Raw genomic sequence first — 12,943 nt, forward strand, 5'->3', positions numbered from 1 at the left:
GTGTCATGCTAAAGAATATGGCCAATTCTCATCGAATGGGAGGGAAAATGGACTGCACCTGGAAAGGTCCATATATTGTCCATAAGATCCTTGACAAGGGTAGATACGAGTTGCAGTCTGGGAGCGGCAAAGTATTGAAAAAGTGTTCCAATGGGGTACTGCTAAAGGAATACTACTCTCCAGGTAAAGTGTGGCTAGCAATAACCTCCTTCTGTCGTGTTCCTTGCTATATAATTATGCTTAAAACATTTTACAGAAACCAACGATGAAGAAAACACTCTTCCTGGCTCTGAAGACAACCACTCTTCTCCAGTCAAATCACCTCCTAAGAATAAACGAATGCCTGACGTACCCTCTCAAAATCCTGACCTACCCTCTCAAAAGCCTGATATACCCTCTCAAAAGCCTGATGTACCCTCTCAAAAGCCTGATATACCCTCTCAAAAGCCTGATGTACCCTTTCAAAAGCCTGACCTACCCTCTCAAAAGCCTGATGTACCCTCTCAAAAGCCTGATGTACCCTCTCAAAAACCTGACCTACCCTCTCAAAAGCCTGACCTACCCTCTCAAAAGCAAGATAAGCGTGATAAGCGTCCTCTTGACACAAAAGATCCTTGCAAGTCACCTCCTAGGAAGAAATAAAAGAGTCAGGTAATAATATATAATTATCATAACATGTCTATTTTCTTGGTAGAATATTCTGTATAAGCTGTGTATATATCTTGTACAATTCTTAGACTTCTGTGTATATGATTATAGGGAACGATGTGGCTGAAGACCCTAGATCTAAACCTCTTTGACAAACAAGTGTTGAGTGCAATAGGTGGTATGCTCTCCGACAAGCATATGCGTGCAGCCCACCAGTTATTATCGATGCAATTCCTTAAGTTTGAAGGCTGCTATAATACTCTATTGGCCCAATTAAAGGCATTTCCACCAGTTTCCAATAATCAAGGCCCAGGTAAGACAACGTTTATGTAATTATGATAATTTTACTTGTACACGTGCAGCTGTGCAAATATTCTTTGTTGAAGAACGACAGCACTGGATTGCCACTTCTCTGTTTAAGGGTGAACTGTATTTGTACGACAGCTGCTTCAATGGAACGCTTTCCCCAAGTACTGAGCTCCAGATAGCACAAGTGTATAGCCCATTAATTCAATGCAATGGGCTGTTAATTTCTGTGGTGGCTCTCCAGCAGCAAGAGGGTGCTAACAACTGCGGACTATTTAGCATTGCTGCTGCATATCACGCTGCTATGAACGATAATGTGGATTCTCTAGTGTTTGATGAGGCCAAAATGAGAGCACATCTCATTAAGTGCTTTGAGAAGGGCAAACTCTCACGGTTCCCTCGCACAAAGAAAGCGATGCCCAAAAGACCAACACCACAAACCATTGCCATTACAATATACTGCATGTGCAAGAGACCGGACTCTTTTGAGGATATGGTCATGTGTGACAAATGTAGTGAGTGGTATCACTATCGCTGTGCCAAAATTCGCAAAGAACCAGTAGGTAATTGGTTTTGTTCTGGTTGCATCACTTTATGATTTGTGCACTTTTGGTTATATTTATTGTACTTCTTTCTCTTGCATTGTTGTATATATTGAGTATTGAGATCTATAACATAATAGATACAGAATCTATTGCATCTAGTTAGGCTTTGTCTATGGCTGTTTACTTCGTAGCCTAGCCTAGACTAGTCCTCTCAGATTACCTGTGGACTGACTTTCACCTGCACCGCAGAATGGGGGAGCTCTGGTCCTGGGGTAGGAGCTTTTGTCCTAGGACAGAAACTCCGGGGGGAGGATTTATCCTAAGGACGGAACCCCCCCCGGAGCTCCTGTCCTGGGGGAGGCCGTGTCCTGTGACACCGGAAATGGGCGTGGCCTAAAAATCGCCGCGCTATCCGCGCCGATTTCATAACAACCTGACCACTCTAAAGTTGGTGGCTACGGCCCTGCAGTTCTAATAGTGGCAGCTTTCGGTGTTAAAGCTTTGTTGTCTAATAAAAGCGAGCAAAATGTAGCTTGAACAGAACTTGAACTTGGCACATGCGTTACTTATAACTGAAGTGATACTGTACCAGGTCCAGGAACAATGGAACAGGGTCACTAAAGTATAAAGCTTGCTTTAGCTGACTGTGATCCTACTCCATGCAGGACCTGGAGCCATACTTCTCTGAGACTCCAGGCTTCTTTGCTGTGATCCTAATCCACAGTGCATGATCTATAGTACTACTACCTGTTCTCAAATGTTTCAGCATCTTCTTTGCTAGAGCGGCTCTTCTTGCCCAAAATGGTGATTTTAGCTGATTTTCTTGGTTTTTGTTGCGTAGTAATGTAATTTGCCACGCCCCTGTGACACATTATGACTGATCAACTGTGTGTAGTTGCCAGGTAGACATCACATGAGCTTGGATGTAGCAAATAACGACAAGATGATTTGTGATGTCACAAATCAATGAATATCATTGCATACGTCAGAAAAAAGCAGTAAAAAGCATCAAAACGGAGCAAAATCACTATTTTTGACTAGAAGGGCCGCTCTAGCAAAGAAGAGACTGGTCTAGCTCCTGTAAGTTAGTACAGTGAAAAGTATACTATTGTAGTACATGCTACTCAAAAATCAGACCTTAACTAGCATAAACTCAAAAAATAAATGCCTAACACATTTGCTACTATAAATTTACAAACTTCTGTATATCTCAGAACCTACCAGTAGCCTGCACTTCCGGTGGAGCTCAAAAGTTGCACAAGGTAATGAAGTACTTGCACAACAAATTTCAGATCTTAACTCAAACATATAAGATAGTTTCATGCCTAACATATTTTCAATGTACACATATTCTAGCAGCCATTTTGGAATGATGATGTCATATGATGTAACAGGTGGTGGTCCAATGGAAGCGCCAATAGTTGAACTTTTAGTACCTGCACTCAAATTGATCCAATCACATTTAGTTTAGAAGATATTCACAAAAGCGTAAAAAATCAAAAGTTCTACTCTCTTTGGTTGTTGCACTGTATATCTATCTGTACAGTGTAGCAATGTGCACAGTAATCAATCAGTATTTATATTTAGTACAAGACGATTTAGTGCATCAAAAGAGTAACAAGATCATTATAGTTACGTATTACTTTCAGTATAACTTCGTATGATGAAATAATATTATACAGCATTAGCTGGTGTACTCATAATTATATATAAGATTTGTTATAATTATATTGTTATATAACATTTGTTTGTTATATAACAAATGTTATATAATAAAATTATATAACATTTGTGCAATAATTGAAAACACACACAACACTGTCAACACACACAACACACACAACACTGTCAATCCTATGTATAATCAAAACTAAAAAACATTTGCAATGTGTAGGATTGCCTAGCCTCCTTCACAGCCTCTCCTTTTTCAAGAGAAAATTGGAGGAACAAAGAAAGAAAGAAGGAAGCGACAAAGAAAAAGGAGAGCCTGCCTTGCTAAATCGCGTGATCCCCTACTGACGTAGACAAATTTTAACGAGCGTGGGCGAGAGAAAACCTCATTAACTGTCCTCCCACACAGTACTTGGAGCGCATTTACCAGGAACATAATCTGTTAATAACATGCAGTACATGCAGTACAGTAGAGTCAGCCTTCGTGAGACCTTTAGTCAGTAGAGGAAGTATGAAAGACTAGAGTAGAGTAGACTATACTGCTGTAATAATTATATCTACTAGTATAGTTAAGTGGGTCTGTTCTGAACTCAGGAAAAAAACTGAGCTAAATTTAGATATAGATCTATAATGATCTTTAGTATTTAGTCTTTACTAGGTAAGCCCTCGTCTACGATGTGTCCACGCTTGATTCTGGCTTACTATCTACGATGCTAACAGCTTTTATGTTAGAGTTTGCAATGCGTACGTAGGCATGCTGTAGCTTTTGCTCTGTCAGGCTCCGCCCAGCTAGTGATTGCCCACGTTCATTTTCACTCGTCTACCGTCACGCGACTTAGCAAGGCTCTCTTTTTTCTTTGTCTCTTCCTTCTTTCTTTCTTTGTTCCTCCAATTAGTCCCGTATTTTATCTTATTGAACTATGACAAAGAAACCGAAAAAGGAGAGGCTGCATGCGAAGGAGGCTAAGGATTGCCAGAGCATAGATACTACATGGATATGAAACGACCGTAGTTTACGGTTAGTATATATGCGGACTTTTTCTGGGACACTCACTGCCACGCTGTCAAGATTTACACAGAGTTTTTAAAAAGAGCTACAGCTCTACTTGTTTCTGCAGTGATTTTCAACTAACTCTACAACCACTGTCAGAAGTAAGTTTTATCAGTGATTAGCTCACTCAGTGCGTTTTACAGCTGATTAATCAGGCTGTTTTACTCGTTTAGCACGTGTTTCAACCTTTGTGACTGGAAATCTTGGCCTATAAGAGCAGTGCTGTGTTTATTTTATATGAAGCAGTTAGCTAATATATATATTTATGCATTCCATATGGTTTGGTTTTGTATAAGGCTGTAACTTCTGATAAATTATCATAATTTGTGCTGCAAAGTAGGTCTCTTTGTGTCACTTTATTTATATGACTATCAGTCTTCAATGCCTACAATTATTTTTATCAGCCAGTTCAAAGGCATCTTTATGCATTGCAAAAGGTTTTAGTATTGCAGTTGTCTCAATATTGCTAGAAATCAACAAAATGTACTAAAGATTTCTCGCCTTCAAATGAGCTGATAATTGATGTAACTATAATTATAGTTGCAGTCCAATCGAGCATTTCTAATGTGGTCTGTGTTACTTCCCCTTGCAACCGCAAGCAAAGTCAACACCCACTCCCAGCAAGACAAATCCTTGAAATCCGACCTCCTTTCTTATAACGGCTGGTCGGGCCACGCCCAACTATAAGTAAGACAGATAAGGCTAAGAATTAGATAACAAACTTACAGCATCATCTACTATACATACAACTACAAGCTTGTGAGTTAAAAAATTCATTGAATTTTCTAGCTTTTAATCCATGTACCACAATTGGAACTGCACAAAATTAATGTTGCACGAGCTGGTCACTATTAAAGAGATACATTGTATGCCAAAAATGGTTGCTATATCTATGTGCTCTAGTTCAGAATCACTTTTTCCATCATGTTGTGTGGGAACAGTCACCATGCACAAGTATAAAATTATTTATTTGTGTATTAGAGTAAGTCGCTGAACCAGACAGGCATTAATATACGCGCCAGCTAACGGTGCATTGCAATGCACAGACAAAAAAATATTACTATAATTGCACACACTAACAGATGATGGTCATGGGACTGCTACCACAACAAAAACTTTTATTAGACAAGTCGTTTCCCATGCAGTCCAAACAGTGATCACTTGAAAAAAGTATTGATTTCGCAAGAAAAATCAATACCCGTTTTTGCCAAACTAGCTGAGTTTAGAGTGGAGTACTAGTACCGGGTAGAGCAATTCCCAGAATAAGGAAACTTGCAAGGAAGAGTCAGAGCTGTTCCTTATTGCTGATTCAGGTTTTTATAAAAAACAGCTCTAACTGTGTATGGGAACACGAAAATTAACACTATATATACATGTATGCATGTGTTGCTTATCATACAATAAGCAGGAGGAAGACTCAAGTCGCTTTTAAATGAACACCATTGTACGTAAAACGAGTAAAGATTGTCCTAAAAAATTATTAAATTAATAAAAATTACGTGCACAGTTGAGAAGTTTAAAGGTATGAGCATTGTAGGGACAAATCTATTGCAAGGCCGTAGCAAGCGGTCAGGCTGATCAGGTTTTGGCCTGACCACTTTTTGTAGCTAGATAGGTAATAGCCTCGAGACCAGGCCGATTAAAATACGTATTTTAATCGGCCTGGTCTCGAGGCTAGGTAGGTAATGGTCGTCATTATTGAAAATTGCATGATGGTTTCCTGGTAATGGTCGTCAAATTGTAATCGATCAGAAATAGTTAAGCCTTGCCATAATTTTTGCACTGACCTTTTTTTAGCAAAATTTGCCTATAGCCATAAGTTGGCCTAACTACTCTAAACTTGCTTGCTACGTGGTTGCGTACGTGGTCTTAAAAGGCTTGCACGTAACAATAGATAGGTTGACCGTTCGTTAAGACACAGAAGAGAACAAAGTATGCATGATGATAACGTGCGAAACTAGTCCTCTTTACGTGTTCCATGATTATATGGGACTCTTTATTTTCCTGCTTGGCCAGTTTTTTAACCCCGGCCTATAAAATGGAAGATTAATTACACAGGGAGGGTAGGGGAACCCCTTTATACGTACCATATCAGTGATGCTGTATAGTGTTGGTATGACCTCTGACTTTCTGACTACCTTCCTGCCTCCAGTTTCTACAATTATACTCACTGTGAAGTTGCTATGAATACACATTTAGTTTCAACATAAATAAAAGTGGAGATGTGTACACATTCAGCTCTAATTGACTGCAAGTGTGTAGAAGTATAGTTGACAAATAACACTACCCGGTAATGAGAGATTTGCAAGTATGGTATACTATAGGGGTCAAACAATATCTGCATGCAAACAACCTGGCTGTATTATAGATGTTGACCTAACGAGCTCTGGAGTTTCTGAATTATATGTGTTTCAGTGTGTGTTAGTGGGTCACCTTATTATTGAAGCCACTGTTTGTCTGCTCAAGACAATTAACAGGCTTCACTGAAGTGGGAAATAGTGGAGTGGGCTTGAGGGGTTCTGCCCTAATAGATTTCAAAACTGATTTATCAGACCAATAGTTCGATTTGCATATTTATGTTTATACCTGTCTCTATGGTACACCCACACTAGCCACAGCCTGACAGGGGATTCAATGTTCACGCGGCACTGAACAGTCTTGTTTATATAAAACTACCACAAATGGTTGATAAGTATTGTGTTGCACCTGGGACATGCATGAATGGGCATGGTTGTTGACACAACTAAAAGCATAGCAGTAGGGGAATTCACGGAGTTCCGAATAAGGTAAAACACACAGTGAATATCAAAACTAAGTGGGACAAAACAATATTCATGAAGCATTCGTGGTTACCATGGTGGCTTCTTAAGGTTACATTTGAGTGGTAGCTACGTAGTTAAGGACAACAGTTTGTCATTAACTACATTTGTCATTATTGTCAATGTAGCATGGGTCTTTCAATTGCAAAGTTAGTAATAAAAGCTGAGTCAGATTCTAGAAGTAGCTTAGAAACAAGCAGTGTGTCTAAGGAAGGTAGCAATTTCAAGGCAAGTATTACCACAAACAATTCAAAGTCAGAGATTCCAAGAGCAACCAATACAAGTTCTGACAGAGAGGCTCATACTGAGAGACAGCTACTGAAAGTTGGTGAGAGCAAACAGATCAGCATAGCACAAAGAATCCCTCAAGGAGAACGAGTGTTGGTCCATCCTATCAATGTAGGACAAGGAGATGCAATACTACTGGAGATACAGAGTCAAAATGGTAAGTGATTACAAGGCAACTAGTGTTCCAAATTCATTAATGATAAAGCATAAAAATAAAGAGCTGATAGATACCGGTAACAACAGCAGAGTAACAGTACACATTTATTTTATTCACAATCATGAAGAGTTCCTCCAGTCAGCTATAGTACACACAAAAGAATGATAAATGTATTAATTATTTGCTGTTCCCAGGCCAGAGTGAGAAACACCTTACGGATGGTGGCCAGGGACAAAGAACACAGAACACACAATACTACCAGAATCTCAAAGACACTCTCAGGGCTCGTGGATGCTTAGTACAGAAGAACCGTACTGAAATTGGTAATACGTTAGAAGATCGAATTTGTGAACAAGTTACAATGGACTCCATTGTCATCACACACCCCAATCTAGATCATTACGGTGGCATTAACCGACTGCTACAAGACTTCACTATCACGGCTCCCATTACAACAACTCTGGCAAGCTGTTTAAAAGTTGGGCATTCTGGTGGCCCAAAAGACACGAATATAGGTGAAGTGTTTTTGTCTGGTGAAAGAGACCAAATTAGGCACTGGTTCCCGTTAACTGGAGAAGGAGAGAATGGTAGACGACATACGAACATCAAAACACTACCCAAAGGTTCGACGGTAGAAGTAGCCAGGAACGAAGACCTAACATTTGATGCAAAACAACTCAATGCAACAAGTATTTTGACAACTGTAAGAATACCGGGGAGCAAATACGATTTTGATGTGGTGTTGAGCGGAGATTCATACGGTTATGTCATCGATGAAAAACTAGGATTAAAAGACAAATCTGTGGGAGTGTTCCAAGTGCCTCATCATGGAAGCAAGTATAACCTACGCAGACCTAGGGCATCCACAGTCACGGATTTCACACATTTTTACTCGAGCTTTAATGCACACATCTACTTAATCAGTCACGGCGACCACAGAGGCTACAATCATCCGCATAGTGAAGTTATCACAGACATTCTCTCTGCAGCTGTCCAGAAAAAAAGACGTTGTAAGATAGTAGTCACGGCAACATGGTTTGAAGCATCTAAAATTGATGAAAAGAATATTAGCAACTGGAGGGACTATGTTGATATCTTCTACTTCAAGCAAGGCACTCCATACGTCACTCTGGATCCTAACGATGAGAATTTGCCTAAGGGCTTACAGCTGTTTGTCAAAATGGTACACCTAATCAAGATAATAAATATGACTACACAGTTAATATTACTATTTATACAGGTGCCAGCTCAAAGTCTAGAAGACAAACTTGGAGAAAAGAATTTGCAGAGGAGGGAGGTTAGTCGTGACGGAAACAGCTTCTTCAATGCCGTCAGTGGAGCACTAACAAACAAGAACACACCCATCCAGTTGAGAGAGAAGCTTGTCGAACACTTAATGGGATTGCAAGGTTTATACTATCCAAGATCAGGAGTGACTACAATGGAGGAATATTATGAGATCGTAAGTAATTATCTATTGGATGGACACTTCTCGTCTGATATTGAAAAGATTCTGCCCGAGGCAATGGCACGGACACTAAATATTCGAATACAAGTTATCTCTGCGAATCCTGAACAAAAGGACAAGTTTTATGGTGTCGAATCCACCCAGACTGTTATTCAGTTAATACATGATGAGACAGGCAATGGTCACTATGACTACGCCTTTCCAGCCACATCCCAAGGGCTTTCCATGAATACTTCAGATTTGCCACCTGTCAAGGCTGAGCAGACTCCTATCAAGATCAGAGAAACTCCACCCTCACAAGCCATGACAAACGGAAGAGCTAGCAGACGTCTCCTCTTCCCAAATGACAGGTGAGACAAAACTAAAACAGTTTTACCAATTAAAATTATGATTTTTTATATTAATACCCTTATAGTGTAAACCAAAACAAGAGCCCACTCAACAAAGTTTGTCACTTCTGCAAGCAACCAGCAAATCCCACTGACAGATTATACATATGTAAGAACTCTAAATGTCCAGTCAAAACACACTTGAATTGTGAAGAGGAGTCAAGAAAAACACACACTTTTGTGAGAAACTTTAAGAAATGCGTATATTGCCGGACTTGCAAAGAATGCAACGGAATAATGGGAACAGTACATGCTTCGTGTCATATTTGTGGGGGTGCTGGCCACGTCCCTTGTATTAGAAGAGTGCCCGAACAAACAAGAGATGGATACACATGTAGGATATGTAGAGGACAAAACTTGTAGTACAATAGGTATATGGAGTGTATGTGAACAGTAGCTTGAGCATTGTTATCATTTGATTGTAGAGTATAACATGAGTCTTTGACATTGAGTGGAACAAAAGAATACCGGCATAAAATGTACATTGCTTTCAATATATACTGTATGCATGTATGACTACAGCAATAGCTGGTTTACTTAATGTTGTAAGCACCGCTATACCGTATTATAGTGATTACGTTAGAAATGCAACACAAATTTATGCTATTTTTGTGCGAGTGGCTATCATGTCGCATTGTTTGATTAGGCCTTTTCACAATAAGCTATGGAATGTGCTGACACAGTAATTAGTTTTCCTTTTGCTGGAGTCCATTTTGGTGGCTGTGTGGGCGTTTTTACTATCACTGCCATGTAAAATTGATGATCTTTACAAGGTCACCAAGTTCATTTAGTAGCATTTCATTTAGAATGTCAAAAGAAAATTTGAAGCATGCTCTACAAGTTTGATATTCTAAATCAAAACTACACTTGAGTTATGGTAGCTTGTATATTTGTACTAATATGGCTCAAATATGGCTCAGCTTGACTGTTATATGTAGTCTTGCTGACCCAGACCCTGAAAGAGAGTCTGGCTAATTTCATCATACAGAGTTGTGTTGACCGTGCCACAATATCGTGGCGCTCTAAGTGGCTGATAAGTGTTTGTAGTAAGTTGTGAAACCGCACAGCTGCACAGCTGCTAAAATAAATCTAATTATGTGGTTTAACGGCACATCTGTCCTCTAACCACTAACCACTTATCAATGCAAACAGCCACTTAGACCGCTGCACAAGTAGCTCATGTGTAATTTGCCAAATGATATATATATATCGACTGGTCCACGAGACTATTATGTTATAATTATACTGACCAATCTAGAGAAGAAAGGTTGGGTCAGGTGGCATAACGGCACCGGATGTAATTTTGAAGGGGGAGGGGTTCGGGTTAGCTTAGGAAAATAACAAAAATTAGGGCGTGTCCACATCCGGTGCCGTACATGCCACCTGATCCGAAAGGTTTTGCTCACTGAAATAGATGTTTATATTTAGAATTCAGCTTGATGTACTCAAACTTTATGATGACTTAGTGAGTGCTGTATATTGGGGTACATCTCAGGTCTAGTTAAGTTTAGTTAATTCTAGAACATGTAATATGTAATAGAGCAAGCTTCAAATTTTCTTTTGGCATCCTTATATTAGAACAAATTGCTACTAAAATGAACTTGGTGACCTTGTAAAGATCATCAATTTTACATTGGATTGATGTAAAAACACCCACACACAGCCACAAAAATGGGATCCAGTGGCTTGTGAAAACTAATCAAGTTAAATTCCTTAGGCCTTACTGTAAAAAGGACTATTAAATCGGCATTTACCAGTACAGTCCCATTGAAATCGAGGTGATTACCATTACAAAAAAAACAGGCTGGACCCACGCAGCAATCCCAACAATTTGAAAACAACTATATACAAGGCAAGAGTCAAAGAGATACGAGCCAAAGAAATACGCGAGCAATCATACAGATGCACAATAATGTAGCTAGCTAAAGACAGCAGTTCCTTGTGAGCAATAAAAAGAATTATATACATGTACCTCTACATCGTTATTTCATACAGTATCGTTTTTTATACATACAATTGTATCTAACTTTATTAACGACAATCACAGTTTAATTTTATAACACCAGGCTAATAAACATGCTGAAGTTCGTGTTTGAGAGTAGCTTCTCGGTCAATGTTATAAGCCTAGGGCTTTCAAAAATCAGATGTAGTGCAGCTAAATGGGTACAGTATACAGTGACAATATTTCAGGATCCGAGAGTAAAAAATGAGACAACCTGCCTAAGAAGACATGACAAAGAATTGACCTTTTTCATTACATGACCAATTCATAGCTACTGTTAATGTCTCACCTTGAGAAACGAGTCTGTAACAACTTAAAGTCTCTGTTATAGTCCTTCAGCAGGAATCTCAAAAGATGCTCAACCTACTCCACCTACCCAGTACGAACGGACGCAGGGGTGGCTTTTTCAGCAGGTCCAACAGGAGGGAGTCATCTGAAAGGGAGACATAAATTGTGTACATACAAACGAGAAGAGGGCATTGCAAATCACTACCGTATACGGGAAATTTTCGTGGGTGCAATTTTTTATTTTGTTATTTTGATAACACTTGTATTCAAGTATATCATATGACGTCACGGTTACGTAAAAATGCCCAGTCAGCCGTTTTGGTGTACAATATTGTTATGGTCACAAATATGTTTTATTAAACTGTTCGAAGCACTCTGGGAGTGATAAAGATGAATCGTTCCATAGAATCCCTGCAGTATAATTATGTTCAAAGGCAGAATTGATAATGAAAATGAACCATGTAAAAGAGGAAAGGCGGATTTCTGGCTATTTCAAGAGAAGGTATCACTAATCAGATCTTGGTATTTATCAGCTTAAGACATTAATTTTGCATCTCTGGTAAGCCTGTCAATATTTGGGATGAGACAAACCTGGTTGACTGTCATCCTTAAACTTGCGAAATTTGCGAAATACCTCGCAGAGAAGGTTTCGGATGGCAACAAGATCTAGAAAACCCGGTCCACTCCCTATATGCATTTGTATATATACGGACTCCAATGAATCTGATCCGCATTATATACTTGTTATAGCTTAGTAGTGGAGATGTTAGCTATTTGGCTCAAGAGCCCCCGGAAGAAATGTTCACATTGTAATATTCGATTTCAATGCCAGGAAACCACACTTAAGAAGCTTTGCATGTGAAATACCGATGCGCGAGAGTTTCTGTTAACTGCTCTGCCCTCGAAAAACGCGAAATTTTGCACCTCACAAAAATTTCCCGGTATATGTGTGCTCTAGTAATAGCATTCAAATTGTCAATATTATAGGCCTTAGTTAGTTTTCAATAATATTATGTATCAGTTATTGCCCAGCACGAGTGCAACATGCCATATATTGCACTGGATGACATAATGCCCTCGGGCCGCACATTCAGCTCTAATTGACCAATCATTAAGTATTTATTGGCTTCAGCTCATGTATATATACAGTAACGAAATCATTATCATTGCTCTTGAAACTTGTATGTATACTTGTCTCAAGCTCACACAAAACATGGTTGAATCTAAATTGTCTTTTAGACCATGACACTGACATGCTAGGCACAATTGTTGTATGGACTTGTAGAGTATGTCACTTAACAGGGACAATAT

The 12,943-nt window shown here is 39.3% G+C and overlaps 3 protein-coding genes across 3 annotated transcripts in view; 1 reads left to right on the forward strand and 2 right to left on the reverse strand.

Moving 5' to 3' along the window:
• LOC135334504 (WD repeat-containing protein 36-like) overlaps positions 1-12,943 on the reverse strand; it is a 113,902-nt gene that overhangs the window by 20,610 nt on the left and 80,349 nt on the right. The gene's annotated exons all lie outside the window — the stretch shown is intronic.
• Positions 1-12,943, reverse strand: part of LOC135334482 (WD repeat-containing protein 36-like) — a 141,585-nt gene that overhangs the window by 16,679 nt on the left and 111,963 nt on the right. The gene's annotated exons all lie outside the window — the stretch shown is intronic.
• LOC135334486 (uncharacterized) lies at positions 7,077-9,802 on the forward strand. The gene is made up of 4 exons (XM_064529684.1): positions 7,077-7,485; positions 7,680-8,668; positions 8,726-9,303; positions 9,369-9,802. The coding sequence occupies exons 1-4, from the start codon at positions 7,170-7,172 to the stop codon at positions 9,703-9,705; spliced, it is 2,220 nt and encodes a 739-aa protein (XP_064385754.1). The 5' UTR covers positions 7,077-7,169; the 3' UTR covers positions 9,706-9,802.

The sequence above is a fragment of the Halichondria panicea genome, chromosome 4 (assembly GCF_963675165.1).
Source record: "Halichondria panicea chromosome 4, odHalPani1.1, whole genome shotgun sequence".
NCBI lineage: Eukaryota > Metazoa > Porifera > Demospongiae > Suberitida > Halichondriidae > Halichondria > Halichondria panicea.

Coding starts and splice junctions, on each gene's coding strand:
- LOC135334486 (XM_064529684.1), top strand. CDS start 7,170: ATGGGTCTTTCAATTGCAAAGTTAGTAATAAAAGCTGAGTCAGATTCT. Junction 7,486..7,679: donor GGAGATACAGAGTCAAAATG/GTAAGTGATTAC, acceptor TGCTGTTCCCAG/GCCAGAGTGAGAAACACCTT. Junction 8,669..8,725: donor TACAGCTGTTTGTCAAAATG/GTACACCTAATC, acceptor CTATTTATACAG/GTGCCAGCTCAAAGTCTAGA.